General features: G+C 41.9%; 1 protein-coding gene across 1 annotated transcript in view; it reads left to right on the top strand.

Moving 5' to 3' along the window:
- The window catches only part of LOC125227790, a 141,226-nt gene extending 117,095 nt beyond the window's left edge, over positions 1–24,131 (top strand). Inside the window, 31 exon segments of the mRNA XM_048132131.1 lie at positions 623–925; positions 1,122–1,766; positions 2,183–2,815; positions 2,944–3,246; positions 3,324–3,620; positions 3,714–4,361; positions 4,750–5,055; positions 5,146–5,466; positions 5,928–6,233; positions 6,363–6,677; positions 6,760–7,074; positions 7,334–7,660; positions 7,749–8,678; positions 8,794–9,096; positions 9,177–9,488; positions 9,781–10,098; positions 10,190–10,492; positions 10,632–11,093; positions 11,948–12,304; positions 14,302–14,505; positions 15,732–15,914; positions 16,239–16,427; positions 16,530–17,294; positions 17,599–17,796; positions 18,086–18,280; positions 18,468–20,567; positions 20,659–21,041; positions 21,256–21,435; positions 22,040–22,310; positions 22,785–23,029; positions 23,415–24,131. Coding sequence (XP_047988088.1) covers positions 623–925; positions 1,122–1,766; positions 2,183–2,815; positions 2,944–3,246; positions 3,324–3,620; positions 3,714–4,361; positions 4,750–5,055; positions 5,146–5,466; positions 5,928–6,233; positions 6,363–6,677; positions 6,760–7,074; positions 7,334–7,660; positions 7,749–8,678; positions 8,794–9,096; positions 9,177–9,488; positions 9,781–10,098; positions 10,190–10,492; positions 10,632–11,093; positions 11,948–12,304; positions 14,302–14,505; positions 15,732–15,914; positions 16,239–16,427; positions 16,530–17,294; positions 17,599–17,796; positions 18,086–18,280; positions 18,468–20,567; positions 20,659–21,041; positions 21,256–21,435; positions 22,040–22,310; positions 22,785–23,029; positions 23,415–23,804 — 13,007 coding nt within the window. The 3' untranslated portion in view covers positions 23,805–24,131.

Raw genomic sequence — 24,131 nt, 5'->3', positions numbered from 1 at the left:
CCTCAAATCTGAACGGCAGACTTAAATATAGTGACTTCGGTATTTTTATAAGAACAGCATGCACTTACGTCCAGAACAGTGAAATTTGGTGCAGTGGAACTGCTGATGAAGATCAGAACGGAACTCCTTAAATCTGAACGGCACGCTTATAATGACTTTGGTATTTTTGTAAAAACAGCTTGCGTTTACGTTCAGAACAGTGACATTTGGTGCAGTGGAACTTCTGACGATGATCAGAACGGAACTCCTTAAATCTGAACGGCACACTTATAGTGACTTTCGTATTTTTATAGGAACAGCATGCACTTAAGTTCAGAATAGTCACATTTATTTGTTTTGTATGGAAAGCGAACCACCTGAAGGCTGGACGTAGCCAGGAGCGGATAACAGTTTTACGGGGGGAATTTCATTAGGGCATTAAAATTAGAATCAGAGCCAATCATTAGAAAGAACAAACATAATTTTAAGTACCTACTATTTAAATTTAATCTAAATGTGCTAATAAATTAACTCGAACAAAGTCGTGGCAACAGCTTACATTAACTCATATCTACTAATAACATAAGCACATGAATCACCTGATAACATACGCACTAATAGACACTTTTTGTATTTATTACAGATACTCCAATCAATTTATGTCAGCCATCGCCGTGTGGTCCAAATAGTCAATGCAGAGAAGTAAATGGAAACGCGGTGTGTGTTTGCATTCAAGGCTACTTAGGTAGTCCTCCCAATTGTCGACCAGAATGTACAATAAGCGCCGAATGTTCATTAAATCGTGCTTGCTCTAATCAAAAATGCATTGATCCATGCCCAGGAGCATGCGGACGTAACACTCAATGCATGGTAGTTAACCACAATCCAGTGTGCACTTGTTTGGCTGGATATTCCGGCGACCCATTTTCATATTGCCAATTTATTCGTAAGTAGCATTTTTTACCAAGATTATTAAAATTAGAATAATTTGATGCGCAGGATCGGGATAGGTGGCGTGCTCTCGTTTTGGAGGCCAAGATTCTCTTTGGATCGCAGAGCCATATTAGTTAGTTAACTAATAAAATTTTATCGAAATAAGGAAACATAAAGTTTCACATTATACAGTGTACATCTTTTTTCAGCTCTAACACCACCGGTGAAGGTTAATCCATGCCTACCATCTCCTTGTGGACCAAATTCGCAATGCAATGCAAATGGTGAAAATTTCGTTTGCATATGTTTACCCGACTTTGTTGGTGCACCACCCAATTGCAGACCCGAATGTACTAGCAACACTGAATGTGCTTTGAATATGGCTTGTATTAATAGGAAATGTGTAGATCCTTGCATCGGCTCATGTGGCTTGAACGCAGAATGTAGAGTTGTAAGCCACACACCGATATGCTTATGTCAAAATGGATATACTGGGGATCCATTCCTAACATGTACTTTCCTTGAAGTAATTGCTACTGAACTAGAACGCCCTACACCGTGCATTCCTTCTCCATGCGGCGTCAACGCAGAATGCCGTGAACAACATAACTCTGGGTCTTGTACTTGTCTAGAAGGTTATTTCGGAAATCCTTATGAGGCCTGTAAGCCAGAATGTGTACTTAACTCGGACTGTCCGGCTAATCTAGCTTGCCGAAATAATAAATGTTATGATCCCTGTCTTGGTACTTGCGGATTAAATACGCTATGCAATGTTATCAACCACATTCCTAGCTGCTCTTGCCCTGACCAACATTACGGGGATCCTTACAAAATATGCACATTCAAACTTCAATGTGAGTATTCTATTCTTCTATTTTACTAACTAATTATTCTTAATTAGCATAAATACCCACAGTGGAGGAAAGGAAGTAGAAAAGCGAATCCTTGCAAAAGCCAGGATAACGTTAAGTAGAAGAAGACCATTAATACAAACAATTATTTATTTATTTATTTTTTATTGAACAAAGAAACAAAACGTACATAATGTACAATAGGCAAACCACGTTCATTGTGTTAGGAGATCAAAAGACCTCTTACGAAGTATGGTCAGTTACGAGCTACGTTAATTCACGCAGTGAAGGTGTTTGTTAATATCGCAAGAGTCGCAAGACATTACCTATCAGTCAACCCTTGGGTAAAGTAGAAAACTAACACTCAGTATACCCTATCGATAAAATGTGGTTATTAATATATATTTTATGTATTTCAGCTGAAATACGCGATCCCTGTGATCCATCACCATGCGGGCCTAATAGTCTATGCAGATCTCAAAATGGATTGTCGATCTGCACATGCTTAGATGGATACCAAGGATCACCCCCAACGTGCCGGCCAGAATGTTTAACCAGTTCCGAATGTCCTATGGATAAGACCTGTGAAAGCCTCAAGTGTGTTAATCCATGCCCGAAAGGTTGCGGTGTTAATTCAGACTGCAGAGTTATTAAGCATAACGCCATATGCACATGCAGGCAAGGTTTTACTGGAGATCCATTTTCACAATGCTACGTGTCGCCGATACCAGAACGGCCGCCAATGGATCCGGTTAATCCTTGCATTCCTTCGCCATGTGGATCGAACGCGATATGCCGTGACATCGGTGGCATCCCTTCGTGTACGTGCCATGTTGGATACTTTGGCAGCCCACCGAACTGCAAGCCGGAATGTGTTGTTAATGCCGATTGTAGCAATGACAGAGCTTGCATAAACATGAAATGTGAAAATCCATGTCTAGGTTCATGCGGGCTGAATGCTGTATGCAATGTTGTCAATCACGTGCCTATGTGTTCGTGTCTAGAAGGATATCAAGGAGATCCGTTTGCCATTTGCAACCATAAACCCTCAGGTACAGCATTTTAACTCAATTATATTTTTTTATTTTACATGACCACGAGACCTGAAACATTATAGTTAATAAAATAGATGTTTATTAGCTCAAGCTCATTGACATTAATGAAATTACTTTTATTACAGAACCCCCACAAAAGATAGATCCTTGTAATCCAACACCGTGTGGGGCTAATGCTCTATGCAACAACGGCATATGTGAATGTCTGGCTGAATACTTTGGGGATCCATATTTTGGTTGCCGTCCTGAGTGCGTGCTGAGCTCAGACTGCCCTCTTGACAAAGCTTGCGTGCGTTCCAAGTGCGTTGACCCATGCAGAAACATGTGCGGCGTTAACGCAGAGTGCAATGTTTACAACCATGTTGCAGTATGCAGTTGCCCAGCTAGCATGACGGGTAATGCTTTCAGCCAATGCATCACAGTCCAAAGTAAGTAATTTGATGAACGTAAGCTTGAAGTATGTCTACCAGTTTCTTGTTTTAAACATTTATTTGACTGTTTCCAGAGCCAACCAATAGACCCTGCGAGCTTTCTCCATGCGGGCCTAACAGTAATTGCAGAGAAATTAACGAACAAGCAGTATGTGCATGCTTACCAAATTATATTGGAAATCCACCGAATTGTCGCCCAGAATGTATTCAAAGCTCGGACTGTGCTCCATCGCGAGCATGCATTAATCAAAAATGTGAAGATCCATGCCCGGGGTCGTGCGGAAGTAATGCGATCTGCAATGTAGTAAATCATAATCCTATTTGCAGCTGCCCTGAAAGATACAGTGGCTCTCCGTTTTCTCACTGCTATGGTATGTTATGTTTGTTACTTTAAATGACTTACTTACTATATATATATATATATGAAGATTATTCCCAAAAAATAACATTAAATTATATTGCAGTATTTGTTCCTGAAGAAATACCAGACGCGTGTATACCTTCTCCATGCGGGCAGAACAGTATTTGCAAAGCAACTCAGGGTGGTTCATCTTATGTATGCACATGTCTGCCGACATTTGAAGGTACACCACCACAGTGCCGTCGAGAATGTACAAGCAACGATGACTGTTCAATGGACAAAGCATGCATAAACTATAAATGTAAAGACCCCTGTCCAGGATCATGTGGACTTAACACAGTATGCATTGTACGATTGCATAGTCCTATGTGTTCCTGTGAAGAAAGTTATACTGGTGATCCCTTCACATCATGTCACAGAATACCATTGGCTGAACCAATAGACCCATGCAATCCCACGCCATGCGGTGCTAATGCCCAATGTAAAATTTCAAGAAACCAAGTTGCTGCCTGCATATGTGACCCGGATTATTACGGAAATCCGTACGAAGCATGCAGGCCCGAATGTGTTACACAAACTGACTGTCCATACAACAAAGCATGCTTAAAAAATAAATGTGTAGATCCTTGCCCCGGAACATGTGGTGCTTCAGCCGTGTGCCAAGTTGTTAATCACATTCCATCGTGCAGTTGTACACCAGGATACACCGGCAATCCTTACACATATTGTCACATTATTATCAACACACCGGGTAGGTGATTTAGCATACCTAATACATTTATAAAAAAGCATGCGCAACATATTTTTTATTTTTCACTTACATTAAACTACACAGTCGGTCGGTCAGGGCGGTCGGGGTGGTGTAGCGGTCGAACGCATGTCAGCCGCGATAGCATGGATATCCTGGTTCGATTCCCGCTTTTTGTACAGTAGTTAATTACACTAAACAAAAGTCTTTAGAATTGGATGATAGCCCCGCGTGGAAAAGGGTTAAGTAAACGTCATACTTTTAAGTTCGACTTTTAAAATAATATTTTTGAACCGGCAATGCTGTGAAAATCGCTGCCAACATTGCTTGTATAATAAAGTACGTAATAACTATTGAATTTGAAAGGTCTAATTTTAATTTTTTTTTACAGAACCAAGCAAAGATCCTTGTGTCCCAAACCCTTGCGGAAGCAATTCAGTTTGCAATAATAACAATGGGCACGTGGCTTGCTCATGTCAGCCAGACTTTCTGGGATCTCCTCCAAACTGCCGTCCTGAATGTACTGTTAACTCGGAGTGCGAAACCTCGAAGAGTTGCTCACGGCAAAAATGTATATATCCATGCACAAATGCTTGTGGACAAAATGCTGAGTGCAGAGTAGTTAACCATGCTCCTATTTGCTCGTGCCAACCAGGTTTTGAAGGAGATCCGTTCATCAGATGCGTAATAGTTGACAGTAAGTTAATTATTTTGATATCTACTCGTACTCGATATCCGTTACTTCATATTTATTAAATTGTTATTACCGCGTTATTTTTAATTCCAGGAACTCCACGACCTGCAGTGAACCCATGCGTACCATCTCCCTGTGGTTCAAATGCTCTATGCCAAATTGTAAACCAAGCACATGTATGCTCTTGTATGAGTAACTACATGGGAACGCCTCCAAATTGTAGGCCTGAATGCACAGTTAATTCAGACTGCCCCAGTAATAAGGCTTGCATTAATCAAAAATGTCTTGATCCTTGTCCCGGCTCGTGTGGACTACAGACTGTGTGCCAAGTTTATCAACATACCGCTGTATGTAGCTGCAAAGAGGGTTTCACTGGAAATCCATTCCAGAACTGTTACATCCAAGAACATATAGGTAAATATTTTGTAACAATCGTTTGGAAATATTACGCTTCACTTCATTTTAGCAACATAGCCTTAACTAAATAAGTAGAGCCTCTTGCCCCTATGTATATTGAGAAGTACAATATTGTTTCAACGGAATGATAACTTTCATTTCACTTCATTTTAGCAACATAACCTTAACTAAATAAGTAAGTGTAGCCTCTTGCCCCTATGTACATTGAGAAGTACAATATTGTTTCAACGGAATGATAACTTTCATGGGTACGAATAAAGTAACTTTTCTTTTATCTCTATTTTTTTCTAACAAACAAAACTCAACTCTATTTAATTACAACTACCTAAATAGTATCAAAATATCAAGCAAAAACATTGTATGGTGGACGTTACTAGCATATGTATAACTTACCTCTTATTATGACGGTTTTAAAAGAGGTGGCATTGATTATGCCTTTTAAATTTGTTTTCTTTCAGAACCCCAACCGACTGTATATGACAAATGTAATCCCAGCCCTTGTGGAGCTAACGCTGACTGTAGAGATGGCCAATGCACTTGTAGACCAAAATATTTCGGCAACCCCTATATGAGCTGCCAGCCCGAGTGCACACACAATTCAGACTGCGCACCCCACCTCTCATGCGTCAATAATGAATGTAGAAACCCATGCGCAAACATTTGTGGACAGGGTGCCGTTTGTGAAGTTTATAATCACGTACCAATGTGTAGTTGTCCTTCTAACTCAACAGGGAATGCATTCTTCTCTTGCAATCCTATTACATGTAAGTAAAACCTCTCTTAACTGACATCAAGGTAGAAGCCCGAAACACGTTTGGGTTTTCTTTAAATTTATTTTATTATTGAACAATTACTCCTCTCTGCATGTTAACAATGGTTATATTTATTTTCAGCTACACCCATCAGAAGGGACCCTTGCTCGCCTACACCTTGTGGACCCTACAGTGTATGTCGAGCAATAAATGAGCAAGCAATTTGCTCGTGTTTAATGGGATACATTGGCGCACCACCTGTTTGTCGGCCAGAGTGCACTGTCGATTCAGACTGTACAAGCTTAATGGCCTGCTCTAATCAGAAATGTAATAATCCTTGCGCAGGCTCTTGTGGCCTTAACGCTGAATGTAGAGTGCATAATCACAAACCGATATGCTATTGCCCTAATGGCTTTACTGGTGATCCATTCACCAGATGTTCCATTGTTGTGGACCGTAAGTAGACACTCGTATCAGATTAACATACCTACTGAATATAATATGCGACAAACGACACTCAATTTGAAATTGTTTTTAGGTGATCAACCACCAAGAAAGGCTCCATGTGAACCATCGCCCTGTGGCCCTAATTCTATCTGCCGAGCCGTAAATGATGCGCCGTCCTGTTCCTGTTCAACAGGTTTTATTGGAACACCTCCATTCTGTCGTCCTGAATGCGTTACAAACAGTGAATGTACTTTTGACAAGGCGTGTATTAATAAAAAATGTGTAGACCCATGCCCTGGTGCTTGTGGACAACACGCCATATGTCGTGTCATTAGTCATTCACCTCAATGTGTTTGCCAACCAGGGTACGAAGGAAACTCCTTCGATCAATGTCTACCAATTAAAGGTACGATGCATATAATAGCGACTGCTTACGCACCACTTTCCGCCTATTTTACCATTACTTAAACATTATATATTTCTCTTTATGAAGATAAGAATGTAAGAATAAATGTCTATCTAGAATAATTCTCATCTCACTACGATCCCTTTAATTTAACATGCCACTTAGCAGAATGTTTTTTATTAGAATGAAACAGAAAAATATTTGCTTCACCTAACATATGTAGGTAATAAAACTAATCAAACTAAATTTTATTTTTTAGTACCAGATCGGAAACCACCCATCTCAACTCAACCATGTGTTCCTAATCCTTGCGGGCCAAACGCGATTTGCCAAGAGCGTAACGATGTGGGCAGCTGCACATGTCTTAGTGGCTACTTCGGTAATCCGTATGAAGGTTGTCGGCCAGAATGTTTAATTAACTCTGATTGTCCAGAAAATCTCGCATGTACAAATAACAAATGTCAAAATCCCTGCCCCGGATTATGTGGATCAAATACTCGATGCGAAATGGTCAATCATTATCCTATGTGTGTTTGCCTCGATCGATATGTGGGAAATCCTTATGATGGTTGCATCTTGAGAGAAGGTAATGAGATTTATTTACACCCATCGTATGTTATTAAATATAAGTTTTTATTATTTCATTTTATAAACAACATTTTTGTTTCTTTCAGAATCACCTATTGAGCCCTGCACCCCATCTCCTTGCGGAGCATACAGTACATGCAAATCTTTGAACGGTCAAGCCATGTGCACATGTTTACCACAATATTTCGGCAGCCCTCCTAATTGCCGACCTGAGTGTGTAACGAATCCAGAATGCCCTCCAAACAAAGCTTGCATAAGACAAAAATGTGTAGATCCATGCATTGGAACTTGCGGAGAAAATTCACAATGTCGAGTGCATTATCATAGTCCTTATTGCACCTGTTCCCCTGGTTTTGAAGGAGATCCATTTGTTAGATGCATCAAACCATTGACATCTCCACCATCAAAACCACCTGCATGTGAACCTAATCCTTGCGGTAGATATGCTACATGCAGAGATGTTGGAGGGTCAGCTATCTGTAGTTGTTTGCAAGGATACACTGGTGCGCCACCAAACTGCGCACCCGAATGTACAATCAATGAGGATTGTTCTAAGGACAAGGCATGTGTGCGAGAAAAGTGTGTCGACCCATGTCGTGGCTCCTGCGGATCATTTTCCGACTGTAGAGCAATGAATCATCTCGCTATTTGTACGTGCCCGGCCGGTTATAGCGGCAATCCATTTGTCAATTGCTACCCATTTAAAGAACCTCAAAAAGATTTACCACTTGATCCTTGCGCACAATCTCCATGTGGAATTAATGCAATTTGTTCTAACGGTTCTTGTTCTTGTATCCCCGGATATCAAGGAAATCCATTCATTGAATGTCGACCAGAATGTATAAGCGATAACGAATGCTCGAAACAACAGGCTTGTGTTCATTATAAATGTATCAACCCATGCAAAAACACCTGTGGCTTAGACGCAATTTGTAACGTTTACAACCACATTGCGATTTGCGAATGTCCCATACCCCTACAAGGCGATCCATTTATTGCATGTCGCCCTGTTATAGGTAAGATTAATCAAGAAATACCGTTTATATTCTATAAATCTATATAACATATTTAACACTAATATAGCATTGTTTTTAAAATCATAATTCTATACATAAAAACATTTATTTTTAGCACCAACGGTAACTGATCCGTGCACCCCAAATCCGTGCGGTCCAAACAGCATTTGTCGAGCACAGGGCAACGTGGCGCATTGTTCTTGCCGACCACCTGCGCTTTCCGATCCGACCAGTTGCCGCCCCGAGTGTCGCGCCGACTCCGACTGCCCAGCAGATCGCGCCTGCCGAAATAACAAATGTCGCGACCCTTGTCCTGGCGTATGCGGTCTCCGAGCTCTTTGTCAAACTAGAATGCATTCGCCTATTTGCTCATGTCCAATAAACTTCAATGGAGATCCATTTGTTCGTTGTTCGCCAGGTAAATATTCATAAAGCAGTTATTACAGTATTACAGTATTCATTTGAAACCTGTTTCCTAATGGTGCATTTACTTTTCAGCATCCGCAGACGTAGAGGCTAAAGTTGTCTCACGATGTCCCGACTGTGGGCAAAACGCAGATTGCATCGATGGCCAATGTCAATGCAGATTAAATTACTTTGGAGCGCCACCTTTCTGTCGCCCTGAATGTCTCAGTTCCAGTGACTGCGAATGGCGCCTCACTTGCGTCAATCGTCGCTGCATGGACCCTTGCCCCGGCGCGTGTGGTCGAGGCGCAATCTGTTCACCTGTCTCCCATGAACCTCGCTGCGAATGCCCCCCCTCTACTACTGGAAACCCTCTTGTTGATTGTCATCCAATTAGTGATATCCGTAAGACAGACTCAAATGAAAGTTTGCTTTGTCCGTTAAATTATTACAAATGTGTTGCTAGATTTAAAAAAAAGTTAGGTTAGGTTAGACGGCAAGCTCGGCTTTCGCTTTTAAAACTTAGGCATGGGTTTTACTAGTGAAACTGAGTAAGCTGTTTATCCCAAACATCCTTATCGTGAGCGTGAATTCATGTTGTTAGGTCGCTGTACGAAGAGCGCTTCCTGGAAATTTGCTAATACTAATAGAGCGTTTACAGAAAATGTATCTAATTGATAATATTCAAACGTTTCAGAAAAACCAAAAGATGATCCTTGCTATCCATCACCTTGCGGACCTGGGGCTATCTGTCGCTCGAGAGGCACAGGCGCATCTTGCGAATGTGAACCAGGTCTCCGCGGTGACCCTTACACGGGTTGCCGGCCGGAATGTTTGGCGGACTCGGACTGTTCACCGTCGCGCGCTTGCGTTCGTTCTCACTGTCGTGACCCTTGCATCGGCAGTTGCGGCATAGGAGCAGACTGCGATACCTTCAACCACCTACCAACTTGTTCTTGTCCATCAGGAACAAGGGGCAATCCTTTTGTGCGATGTGAAGAAGTCCTCAAATCTGGTAAATATACACATATAAATAAACATTTAACTCGTATTAAGGAATAACTAGATTTCTAGGTATTCACTAATATCATATTATTATATTTTAGTGCCGCCGTGCGATCCATCTCCATGTGGCCCGGGAGCTTTGTGCACTGCTGTCGGTGAAAATGCGGTATGCTCGTGCCCGCAAGGCACTAGTGGCGATGCAGCCGCAGGCGGCTGTCGACCCGAGTGCGTCGTCAGCTCAGAGTGTCCGCGCGATCGTGCTTGTGTACGAAACCGGTGTGTCGACCCCTGCGTCGGCGCATGCGGCAACGGCGCTGAGTGTCGTGTGTTTGATCACGCGCCAATTTGCTCCTGCCCACCACCGACAACTGGAAATCCATTCCTAGGATGTAGACAATTGGATGGTAATACTTTTAATATTGATTGTATGAATATTCTTTTTTATTGGACTTACTTAACAAATTAAATTAAATCAAATCGAGAACACTTTTTAACTTTTCTAGGGAAAGAGGGCACTTTCAAACAATTATTTTCTCATTTCAGTACAACCCAGTAAGGGCCCATGCGATCCCAACCCATGTGGACCACACGGAACATGCCGCAATGGTTTCTGCACCTATCCGGAATGTATTGTTAATGATGACTGTTCTGGAGATCGCGCTTGCATTAATCAAAAATGTACTGATCCATGCGTAGGAGCTTGTGGATTAAATGCAATTTGTTCAGGCGTGCGACACTCGGCGGTTTGCTCATGTCCCAATGGTTACACGGGTTCTCCATTCGTACGTTGTGAACGTATCATCATACCCACGCCTGCACCTGTACCAGAATGTATCAGAGATGACCAGTGCGCCGACAATGCCGCATGCGTCGACTCTCGTTGTTCTCCTGTATGCGGGCCCTCAAATTGCGGTCTCAATGCGCGTTGCATAGCTAGACAGCATAGGGCTCGCTGTGCTTGCTTGCCCGGATACGAAGGCGACGCCTATACTGGCTGTTATTCAGGTATACCTACCTAAACATCTCTCATATATCTTGTAATACTGAACTTCACCGCGTAAATACGTTACGTCATACGTGACGACGGAGGTTAGTTTTAAGACAGGAGGGGTTAATTCTCCATACAAACGCTCTCGACTATTTCCTCTCTGGTTTTTGAAGATAGAGCAATGATTTTTTCAACACAGATTATTATTATTTTGATCTGTGTCGGACCGTTTTGATTTCTTTATATTCTTTTTTTAAAGACGCTAGAGCCTATCAAAAATTTCCAAAAACGGCCTTATTGATTGTGGCGCAAAAAAAACTGTGGTATACAAAATTGGTAACAGTTAGCCAAAAAAACTAAACGGTCCGACACAGATTATTTCATTGTTATTCAGATTCTCAAATTTCGTTACGATTTATTATGTTTTGAAGGAGGAAGGAGGAAACAGACGAGAGCGGAACCTAGATTTTAAGATTTTTTTCGCAATATCTTTTAATTGAGTTGTTCTGAATGGACAATATTTTTTCGAGAAATCTAGTTAATAACACTAGTATATTTAACTAGAATTCCCAAATTGAAAGGGGGGCTTCTTTTCATTTTAGCATTTTCGCTCCTGTAGCGTCTTAAAATCTTACGAGATTAAGGGCCAGTCGCATCAACCACAGCACAGACACATCAATGTCACGCTGCAGAAGTGTATGGAAATTCCTCTACATTTTTTTTTAATTTGACGATTTGGTGTAACAGATCTTAAGTCCCGTGTTACAAGTTTAATACAAATCTCTCATTCAATCAATACCTACTAATGTAAAGTAATTAATGATGCACTTGTTTGTACGTTTAAACCTTACATTTTAATTATGTTTTTCAGTGCAATGTCACAGCAACAACGACTGCCCATATGACGAGAGTTGCGATGGCGGATCTTGTGTAAAGGTGTGTCCGCGAATTCGTTGTGGCACTGAGGCGCATTGTGTCGCGCGTGGACACGTTGCAACGTGCGAATGTGACAACGGAGCTCGCGGTAACCCGTGGACAGTCTGCCATAGAGCCGAATGTACAGTTGACGAAGACTGTGCCACATGGCTGGCTTGCCGTGGAGGCACTTGTCAGAACCCTTGTCCCGGAGCTTGTGCGCCGGACGCGGTGTGCACTGTCACGCGCCATTCACCTGTCTGCGAATGCCCGCGCGGCACCATAGGCAACCCGAATATCGAATGCCGACGAGGTAAATTTCTTTATGTTATTTAACTACAATAGTTGATTATTGCACTTCAAGACAATTAATGATGTTATTCAAAATATAATATAAAACCCTCATGACCTCTTGTAAGAAAACTCAAGTCTAAGAAAAACGTACCTTTGCCTGTTTCCGCGGTTCACTTGAACCTAAACTCAAATTACCCTATTGCACAGTACAACATAAGGTCAAAAACACATATACTCGTAAACACATTAATTCAAAATAAACTAACACCAAAATACCTTAGTCCCAAAATACCCTAAAAACAAAACGAACTTATCTAGATTATGTTATGTACTACTCCCGCATCACCTAAATGTCATAAGAGTTGAAACTCGGATCAAACTAATCCCATAATAGACTAATCCTAAAATACACCATTCTCTAAAATAAAACAGTCTTAAAACACGCTTGTATCAAAACACCCTATAGTATATTATATAACGGTAACGTTATGAAGGCTATAAAAGTTGAGTACCGCGGTTAGGTCACGAGGCTTGCCGAGTGGCCTAAGTAAGGTACGAGACTTTTATAGCCTTCATAATGTTACGATTGTATACTATACTTTTTCTACGACAGCCAAATACATACCTATTCGAGAATAATAAAATGGGTTGCTTACCTACTTCATATAATGAATGGGAATATTTGTGTGGATCTTAACTATTATATTCTGTCCACAATGTTGATGGCGAGAACTTGTTGCACAATTATTCAAAATATGCCAACAACAGAGAAAGTTGAAACATATTTTTGCAATTTCCATTGCAAAACAATCATAATTCATAACATTTTTGGTACGCTTTATCGACTTTTCAGGTAACAAATTGTCAGTCTCTTTAAGCGCCATAGCCTTGATTTCTTCGGAAGTATATTGTTCACCAGAATCACTCATAATTACTTAAGTTTTTGCACAATAACGTCGAATTAAAACAAACTACACAACACCGAAATAGTTCAAATACTTCCGTCAAAAGTTTACAAATGTCAAACATACCATAGACAAGAGAAATAGAAAATAAGCCGGTTTTCAATTACGAAAAATGTGGTTGCGTTCAAGAATATTTAAATGTGGAATGGAACATTATTGGATAAACTTATGATTTTTACCTTTGTTTTGCAATATCTAATATGTAAAACGCATTTCAGTTTATTTTTTCATCTTGATTTAAATTATGAACCTAAATATTTTATTATTTATTAAAAGTTACTTATTACTGCAAATGAAAACATACCTGATAAATGGAAGTCGTGCTTTTAAAAAAAATTAACAGAACTCCTATATTCATATGAATACTGCTCAGCAGTTATCATATGAACCTATAGACGAATAGACTTTCTTATCGTTACTCAAATGAACTTAATTTGGATACCGCTGACAATAATCTAATTGACAGATTTAAGTGCTGGAGTAGAAAAAATTTTTAAAGCTCACTCCTAATAAAATTCTAGAACACTTAGTACAGTCAGTATCTGAAGTTGACACATTCTTATTATATTTACAATAAAGTCGCGTCTAGATTGTTTTCATCATTAGGATATTTTAGGGTATTTTGGGACTAGCTTGTTTTGAAACTATTGTATTTTAAAAATCGTGTAGAACATGAATCGTGTCTTACGGGAATAGCTTGTTTGGTCCTTCTGCTTTTATGATAGTAGGCGATCGTGATAATAGTAAATAATAGAGATAAGTTCGTTTTAAATTTAGACTTTTAGGGTGTTTTGGGACTTGGGTATTTCGGTGTTAGGCTATTTTGAATTTATGTTTATATGAGAATATGTGTTTTTCACTTTATGTTGTACTGTGCAATAGGGTAATTTGAGTTTAGGTTCAAATAAACCGGAAACCTTTGCCTGATGCTCGGTTAGATGGCGTGATAAAGGATAAGGATCAAATGATCTTTTGATTTTGATTAAGATTCTTAATGTTTTAGCCCAGTAAATTTAAAATAATAAGTAATTATAAAAAAATATTTTTACAGTTGTTGATGATGTGGAATGTGAAACTGACGCTGGATGCGGCCCCGATTTGGCATGCTTGCAAGGCAAATGCAAGAACCCTTGCGATGCTACCTCATGCGGAAAAGGCGCTGTGTGCCGTGTCGCCAATACTTTGCCGTTCCGAACGCTAGTATGCGAGTGTCCTAAACCACTAACGGGTGACGCGTCCGTCCAATGTAGTCCAAGTAAGTTATTTTCAAAATAGACGATAGGTACAACCTATTATGCCGTTACCTATGAAATATTTAATAGTTATACGATTATCGAATATGATGCTAATATTCAAATTTTATTGTTTGAAGTGCAGGTGCGATTTCATATGCCATCGAAGATACTGAAATGTAAAAAAGAACCCAAATAAAATGAGTGGGTATAATAAGCATGGTTTATAGTTTGCACTATTGTACATATATACACAAATATTCACTGTAAAGATTAGATACACGCTTTTTCTTTATTAATTAGTCATAGTACACGGTACGTCTAGTCAGTTAATCCCTAAATATAAAAAAATGTTAAATAAACATATAGAGCAGCCAAATTACGTAGATTTATCCCATGCATTATTTCCAACAAATTTTTGTCTTTACCTTTTGGTCATAAATTAATGTAATCAGAGTTTGCTCCATATCCAGAGTTTTTTTCTTTTGTGTATCTTTTGTCTGGCCTAACAGAATAAGCTTATTGAATATCAAAGGTGAGTTAAATATCAACAAATTCGCGTTTCGTTCACGTTTAAATAAATGTACCTGTTTATAAATAAATAGTGAGTCTTCAGCATCACAATTATTTATTATAGATACTCAAGTTAACACGTTCGGTGCCAGTGACACATACCTTGTGTTCATTTTCGTACAAAATCATACCTACTGGCAGTGAATGTGAAGGTAAAGTCCGACCATGCTATTTATGAGAATGACTACGTCACGATATGCTGTTCGTACAAACATTTTTTCCCCTCACTAGCTCGGAAACACGTGTTTTGTCCTTTAATACCAGCGGGTAAAAACGCATTTTATCTACTAGTGGTTAAAGTAATTTGACCTTGAATAAAGTCAAATTAACTGCTTTAAAATTGATAAAAGTAGGTGAATCTAGTAATAAAGATGATTTACCACCTGTGGAACTACTGGAAGCAGAGATAAACGCATTTTTTGCGTTGTAGTTTCCTCGCTATAGTGAGGGGAAAAGTTTTGTGATACACTCGGGTGCAAATGTATTTTACTTCTCGTGTGTTAAAAAATTTCAATTCCACACTCGGCGTTAAAATACAACTTTGCCCCCTTGTATAACAAATAACTATTACATTGGCACAACAAAGTCAGCGCACAGACGGATTCTTTCATAATTTGCGAGACGAAGATAGAACATGGCTTACCTATAACTCCATCTAATGAGACCTTGTGGCTAGGAGGCGAATGCAACGAAGACTCGGAATGCGGTGACGAGGAGACATGTTCCTCGAAGCGGTGCGTCCCGGTGTGCGGCCCCGGGGCGTGCGGCGTGGGCGCCGAGTGCCGCGGTCGCGCGCATCGCGCCTCATGTACTTGCGTGCCACCGCTACAGGGCGATGCTCGAGTCGCGTGTTTGCCAGGTTAGTAGTAGTTATTGAACTGGTTTATATGTAATAAAGACGAGGAGTTCAATAGGCTACTAGACTCATATCGAATATGGCACAATAAATGATTGTATTCTGTAATATCGGACAGAGCGTCGCCATAAGGGTTCCTTTTGTACCTCTTTGGTACGGAACCCTAAAAAGGGTCAAGTAGCCTATTCGTAGTGTTGTGTGATGAAAGGGCCGACCTTCATGAATTACCATTCGCCGCGGAACGTCACAAATATCTGTATAATAATACAACAATCATAAAATATTCGTCCGTTATTTGATTAAACAATAACTTTTGTATATCTCTAGGTCTTCCAGACATTCAATGTACAACGGATTCAGAGTGCGGCTCCGCGGAAGCATGTGTAAATCGTCGATGCGTGTCAGCGTGTGCTGGAGCGTGCGGCACCGGCGCCTTGTGCGAGGCCACGCAGCATCGCGCGCGCTGCCACTGCCCGCCCGGTACAGCCGGAGACCCAGCCCGCACTTGTTATACACGTAAGATATTCAATGAATGGTTAATGAATATTATTCATTAACTCTAATACACTGTGAAACATTCCTCATGAAACGTTCCTCATGAAACATTCTCCTTTTCAGCGGAGTGCACATCCGATGACAATTGTCCATTCGACAAGACCTGTATTAATGGATATTGCCAAGACCCATGTATACTGGGATCACCTTGCGGTCGGGATGCAACGTGCGAGGCCATCGCTCACGTGGCTACGTGCCGCTGCCCGGCAGGAACGCAGGGCGACCCACGACGAGCTTGCATTTCAGCTGTTTGTCACTATAACGAAGACTGCGATGACACACAGATCTGCGACCGCCTCAATAGAGTTTGCCGCCCCGCTTGTTCCGACAGCGCATGCGCGCCTGGAGCTCTATGTACAGCTCAGAGACACCGTCCGGTTTGCTCGTGTCCACCTGGTCGATCCGGTGATCCTTATTCGCTTGGCTGTGCCTCTTACGACGTCGGTCCCGAATGCACTAGCGACTCCGAGTGCTCGGCTCCACTAGCGTGCGTTAACACTCGTTGCGTTGATCTGTGCGTGGGCAACCCATGCGAAACCGGACTTGTGTGTAAAACGGTTGATGTATTGCCATTGCGCGCTGTTGCTTGTGTATGTCCGGATGGAGGACGTGTGGCTCCCGATAGCGGCTGCCGCGCGCCACCCGATGCAGAGTGCTCAGCGGACTCAGACTGCGCGAATAGTCAAACTTGTCGCCGCGGCAGCTGTGTCGAAGCTTGTAAAGCCGACCCGTGTGGACTCAACGCCCTTTGCGAATCTATTGACCATGCCTCCCGCTGTTCATGCCCACCTGAATACACTGGAAACCCAAGAACAGAATGCAACTTAGGTAAGATGTTTTGACAATATAAACCATCTGGTGCCCATTTCTCGAAGCAACTAGTTACAATTTACAAGTGGTAGTCAATGTCTAATATGTAGTAGTAGTAAATATATTATTGAACAGAACAAATTACAAGTACAGTGAATAATTATAATGGTTAATATGACGAGTAGGAAAGAGACTTCCGCTTGTAACTTTGTAACTTTCAGTTTTGAGAAATGGGCCCGTGTTCACATTTATCTAATCAGTTACATTCTGTATGTAATCAAAAGTAGATTTACATCTAAACTTATTTAATTTTATCTTTTAGAACCCAGACTACCATCTATATGGGAATGTTATAATGATGACGAATGCGGCCCAGAACGTGCCTGCGAAGATCGTCGATGCATAAACCCATGTAGCTCTGCTTGTGGCGAAGGCGCACTGTGTCGAGTCATTGACCATAAAGCACAATGTTCTTGCCCTAGAGGATTCTCGGGGGATGCCCGTATCAGATGTCAGCCACGTAAGTTCCAAAAAACTATCTAATACATATTACGCGCAATATGCCTAAACGATCGAGCAGATGGCAAGTGACGGATTAATAATTGTACCTATCTAACCACTAATTGAATTAAATGATCTGGGACTCGTGATTTAATATAAATAATCTTTCACTAGCCTGGATATCAATTTTGGCACGTGAGGTTAACAACAACTTTGCCGCCTTGTAAAACAAACAACTATTACAATATCATTTACATAAACTTTTACATGCTTGACATCAACTAAACAAACAATATTGTATATTTCAGCATCAGACGTTCAAGTAGTTCCAGTGGGATGCAAGGCCAACTCGGATTGTCCCCTGTCTCAAGCGTGCATAAATGGCGCTTGCGCTGAACCGTGTGCGTGTGGTACACATGCCGAGTGCAACGTTGTAAGACACCATCCTGTATGTTACTGCGAAGAAGGCTACTCTGGAAACCCATATATCGGATGTACTAAAGGTAAGTTAAAGTATAAAATTAAAAACTTTAGCACCGTAATCTTTACTATGAGAAAATGACTCTTTCCTGTGAACTTCATAAGATAAATTATAATGCAATGTTCAACTTGTCTACCTCTTAAAAGAGTGTTGCGGGACTTAATAAAACATTGAATATATTCATCATTTGAGTTTTTCCTTTTTTACAGTTGGATGTTCATCAGACTCTGAATGCCCCGACAGCGACACATGCTATAATGGCGCTTGCGTAAATCCTTGTATAGTCGAGGCTCCATGCTCCATAAGCGCCGAATGTTTTGGCAGAAATCACCGAGCAAACTGTCGCTGTCCAGCTGGCACCAATGGCAATCCGTACACCAGATGCCAACCAGTTGAATGTGAAATCAATGCCGATTGCAATGATGACAGCGTTTGCATGAAAGGAGTTTGTCGACATGCCTGTTCTGCAGAAGGACGCAGTCCATGCGCAAGTAATGCAGAGTGTTTCGCCCGAAACCACGCTGCATCTTGTAAGTGTCCTTCAGCACTTCCTATAGGCGACCCTCTAACACACTGCGAAAAAGTCATCATTGGACCAGAATGCATAATGGACAGCGATTGCCCAAGTGGCCAAGCATGCCTCAGAGACCAGTGTCGTGAAGCTTGCACAGAATTACAACCATGCCAGGCTAATGCCAGATGCACAGTATCTGATAGTGTACCTTTCCGCACATTGATATGCCGTTGTGCTGAAGGCTACATTCCAGATGTCGGCGGGGCCTGCAGACCAACACAATTGCCAGCGCCTAGTTGTTCGTCTGATGATGACTGCAGCGATAACGAATCGTGCGTTAATAGGATTTGTCGGAACCCATGTAATTGTGGTGAAAATGCAGAATGCTTTGTACGCAATCACCGACCGGTGTGCTCATGCCGCGAGGGCTTTGACGGAAATCCTTATCAAACTTGCCGTACTGTTGGTTGTCGCTCCAACTCAGAATGTGAATCAAATCAAGCATGTGTAAATGGAAATTGTGTTAGCCCATGCTTATTGAACAGTAATTGTGGACCAAATGCTGATTGTTACGTCGAAAGAAATCAACCACTCTGTCGCTGCCGGCCTGGATTCGAAGGAGACGCATATGAAGGATGTAATGCGATAGAATGTAGATCAAATGGAGATTGTCCTTTAGACAAAGAATGCCGCGGCCACAGATGCATTAATCCATGTTATTCGAAAACTAACTGCGGAACAAACGCAGTTTGCTTAGTGCGCAATCATATCGCAGTTTGTAAATGTGAACAAGGATTTATTGGAAGTCCCTATGTAGAATGCAAACCTGAAATTATAGCAGAATGTTTTGTTGACGCAGATTGCCCACCTAAATCAGCATGTTTATCATCGAGATGCGTTAATCCTTGTTCAGTGCTTAAACCATGCGCCACACCAGCGCAATGTGAAGTTTCACCTACATTGCCTGTTCGCACTATGATCTGTACCTGTCCACCCGGTTATATTAGCAGCGGAGGAGGCTTATGCCGCCCATTCACAACTTTCTCGGACGTTGCTTGTGAAATTGATACTAACTGCACGTCTAATCACGCCTGCATATCTTCGGTCTGTCAGAATCCATGTGAATGTGGTCCAAACACTGACTGTCAAATTAAGAATCACAAGCCAGTATGCGCTTGTCGGCCAGGATTCATCGGCGATGCTCGCACTGGGTGCTACGATGTTCTTTGCCGATCAGACTCACAATGTTCGGACGACGAAACTTGCATCAATAACCGTTGTATTCCAGCTTGTTCAGTGGATGGCGAAATATGCGGAACATCGGCTGAATGTTACGGGACAAGCCATCGGGCTTCCTGTCGTTGTAAAGTCGGAACTGCTGGTAACCCGTCTATCGGCTGTACGCCTATCGGATGTAGGGCTAACTCGGATTGCCCGTCGGATAGATTATGCGTTAACTCTCAGTGCATAGAACCCTGTACAGCAAACACCTGCGAACAACCTGCAGAATGCAGGGTACATCTTCACGAGGTGCATTGTGTCTGTCCACCCGGCTATCAGAGTACAGACCAAGGTTGCACTAAAACAAAAGAACCACAATGCACTACCGATTCAGAATGTCCATCAGGAACTGCGTGTCTGAATGCTAAATGCGTCGAACCTTGTCTTGAGACCAGCCCGTGTGGTAGTAACGCTGAATGCAGGGTGGTCGACTCTCTTCCTGTTAGGACAATGGTTTGCGAATGTTTACCAGGATATAGAGGAAATGCATTAGTGGAATGCACACCAAATATACGTAAGTATACAGATATTTCATAGATTTAATTGAATATACGAGTATATATATGTATGTATCGACAAATCTTAAGTATTACGTCATTTTTTAGCACCTACCGCAGTATGCATTGAAGGACAAGCAATGGATGCAAACGGTGAATGTGTTCCATGCCGCGAGTCAGAAGGGCGCATTGTGGATTCACGGGGACGCTGCGTATGCGATGCAAGTCGCGGTCTCGTTCTGCGTGGCGATGAGTGCTTACCTATTGCGGGCTGTCGCTCCGACACTGACTGCGACGACCGCGCCACGTGCCGCAACAGTATCTGCATACCAGCCTGTGATGCTGAACCCTGCGGGTTACACGCCATCTGCACCGCAACGGGACATCGCTCCATTTGCACATGTGCCAACGGTTACACCGGAAATCCGAAAGAACACTGTAACGCTACCACTCCTAACTATCGTACGGACTTCCCATTGCCGGACATGGAAGTACGTAAAGCAATATACATATATGAATAAAAAAAAATTATGAGCATGCACGTTTTGATGTACCTATTATATGAGGTTAGGTACTTAGTATCTATGTTTTTGCCAACTAAAATGTTAAGGCCTTAGGTAGAGCATAAATTTATTTTTTTATGAGACGTAATAAGAAAACTACTACTGTTTTACTTGTATTTTATACATATAATATATATTTTAGGTGCATTGTCTTGCTGACGCTGTGAAGGTTAGCCTGAAGATCAAGGACTTTAATGGAGTTTTGTACGTAAAGGGATACAGCAAAGATGAGCGGTGTAGATTAGTTGTACATATCCCCGAACACGAAGAACTTGTTGATTTCACTGTGCACTTCGGAGACTGCGGTTTGGTGCACGTTAATGTAAGTACAGCGTATAATTGTATTAACTGACAACGTCTTAACTATTTTAATTAATAACCATGGACCCAGTGGCACTCGCTCTCTAAATTTGTCATAACTGGGTGCGATACATCACTCGCGCGAAAGAAACTGTTGCATGACTGAGATAAATCGTACAAATTACGACAAAAACTTAAAACAGTTTCAATTCAATTAAATATTATAAAATGTATGATTCTCTTCTTTAATTTCTGCTAGTATCGAAATAGGCAGCTTAATATTGCAATTTACATTATGTTTACCGGCTGCTTGTATCGAAGTAGGCAGCATAATATTGCAATTTACATTATTTTTCATAATCTTCTTCTTTGCCTAGCCTTTTCCCATATCATTTCGGGGTCGGCTCTCCTTGTCATTCTTCGCTAGGCGTATCTGTTCTGGGTCGACGAGACATCTGTTTGAGCTTTCTTAAGGTCGTTATTAGTGGTGGACATCCAGATCGTAAGGGGTCTACCTCTGTTCGATCTTTTAGAGCCTAGATGGTCATTAAATTGTTCATAATAACTACTTTATAAAGTATACATAAGTATATGTACCTAATTGCATTTTAATGTACCTATTGCAGGGCATGGCCAGCTTCGTGCTCGTGATGCAGATTCACCCAACACTACTAACATCAAACGCAAAGGCATTCCACATTAAGTGTATATACCAGACGGGTGAAAAGAATGTTACGCTGGCGTTCAATGTGTCCATGTTGACAACAGCCGGTACAATCGCAAATACTGGCCCGCCACCCACGTGTTCGATGCGCATCGTCTCAAGGACTGGTGACGAAGTTAGCTCTGCAGAAATCGGAGAGAACCTCGTCTTACAAGTTGATGTCCAACCGTCAAGTAAGTATTTCCTACGGCTTTTAATCTGTGCGTGTAAAAGATCTTCTTACCAAAGCCCAACATATTTTATGACATCTTATTTCTTGCATCGCAAACTCTCTCCATGCATATATTGAAATTTAACTTTAATTAAATTTGTAACCGACCCATGTACCTATACTAATACAGCCAAAATTCTTAACAAGTGTCAACTGTCAAGAGATCCATCTCTAATCCAGGAGAGAATTGAATTGGAATGACATACCTATTAGTAAATAACCTAGCAGACATAAAAGCCAAAAGGGACCTGTTGACTAATCATGATCAGTTAAAGGGACGATATCAGACAAATAAAAAGTCAAAGGATTTATTGCAAGCATATTATTTATGTACAGTTATAAGTGAAATAACTAACAGCAGATAAGTTACCGTCTGGCGAACTAATATTAGGCCCCATTGGGCACTGTTGAACTAATGGATTTATCTCTTCCGAAGGTATCTATGGCGGTTTCGCACGCAGCTGTATCGCGAAGACGAGCGAAGCATCGACGAACGTGGAGAACGAATACACGGTGACAGACGCGGACGGTTGCGCCACGGACGCCACCATTTTCAACGACTGGGAGCGCAGCGAGGACGGCAGCTCACTACGCGCCGCCTTCAACGCTTTCAAGTTCCCGAGCAGCGACAACATACGCTTCCAGTGCAACATACGAGTTTGCTTTGGAAAATGTCAACCGGTAAGACACTCACAAATATCATAAAACTTCTACTAAGAGAGCAGAAGAAATATGATTTATGATTGAATATCCATGAACAAAATATTAACTCTAATCAGAAGTGCTTGTGTCAGATCAGGCCCCGTAGCCGAATGGCATTTCTCCGACGCCAAACGAAAGCGATACGCCGCTGGCTCTGTCGCGCCAATACGCAAGCGCGATAGAGATAGATATCTACTAGCGCTTCGTTTCGTGAGCGTTTCGTGAGCGATTGTGCCATTCGGCTAGCCACCCTGAAATGCTAAAAATAGAGCATTCAGGTAGTACTAACTAGTGGTAACTAAAAAGTAACTATCGCTTTTTGTTATTTTGATCTAGGTACATTTTATTTGTCTTATATTTGCAGGTCAATTGCCGTGGAGCTGATGCTTACGGTAAACGAAGAAAACGAGAAGCGATCGACACCGATGGCCCTCTGTCGACCAGAGAGGACCAAATTCGAGAAGAAGTGAAGGTCGAATCGAATCAAATATTGACATTAGAAAGACGCGATCCGTCGCGTGTTGCGCGTCAGCGCGATGCGTCCGGCGGCAGCGGGGACCTGGCGGCGGGCGCCGGTGAGGTGTGCGTGTCGGCGGCCGGGCTAGCTGTGGCGTTGGCGTTGACGGCACTGCTGGCGCTCGTGGCGGTAGCGGCGGCCGTGGCGTGTTGGCTCGTGGCGTGGCGACGCGCGAGGCCTCCGCCCGCGCCGCTACCACACCCGCCTGACTTCCCGAACCCTCTATTCCAGCGCTAAGACACACTACTACTAGTCCTCGCCCCGCTCCTCCGCCGGCGCTGGGCGGTGTCGGCTCCTTTCTTCTTACTCACTTAGCTTTAATATGTGCGCGCCGTCGGAGGACCGCCGGGCTAGGGCGCCGGGAGCGCCACGCGGCTAAAAACCGCGCCCCTCGCTCGCGCTACCAGCGCCCTTTTTAGATTTATATTGTATCTATATTAACGTAGAATCGTCAAATACTTCGAATTTTGTGATATTCATAAAACATAATATACACTGAGAGAAATCACCAGATTTTTATGTAAAATAAACCTAGGTTAAGTAAAATAAACAATTAATAAATAA

Source organism: Leguminivora glycinivorella, chromosome 7 (genome assembly GCF_023078275.1).
Source record: "Leguminivora glycinivorella isolate SPB_JAAS2020 chromosome 7, LegGlyc_1.1, whole genome shotgun sequence".
Lineage (NCBI taxonomy): Eukaryota > Metazoa > Arthropoda > Insecta > Lepidoptera > Tortricidae > Leguminivora > Leguminivora glycinivorella.
The sequence above is the reverse complement of the archived record's forward strand: the minus strand, read 5'-3'. Positions and strand labels throughout refer to the sequence as shown.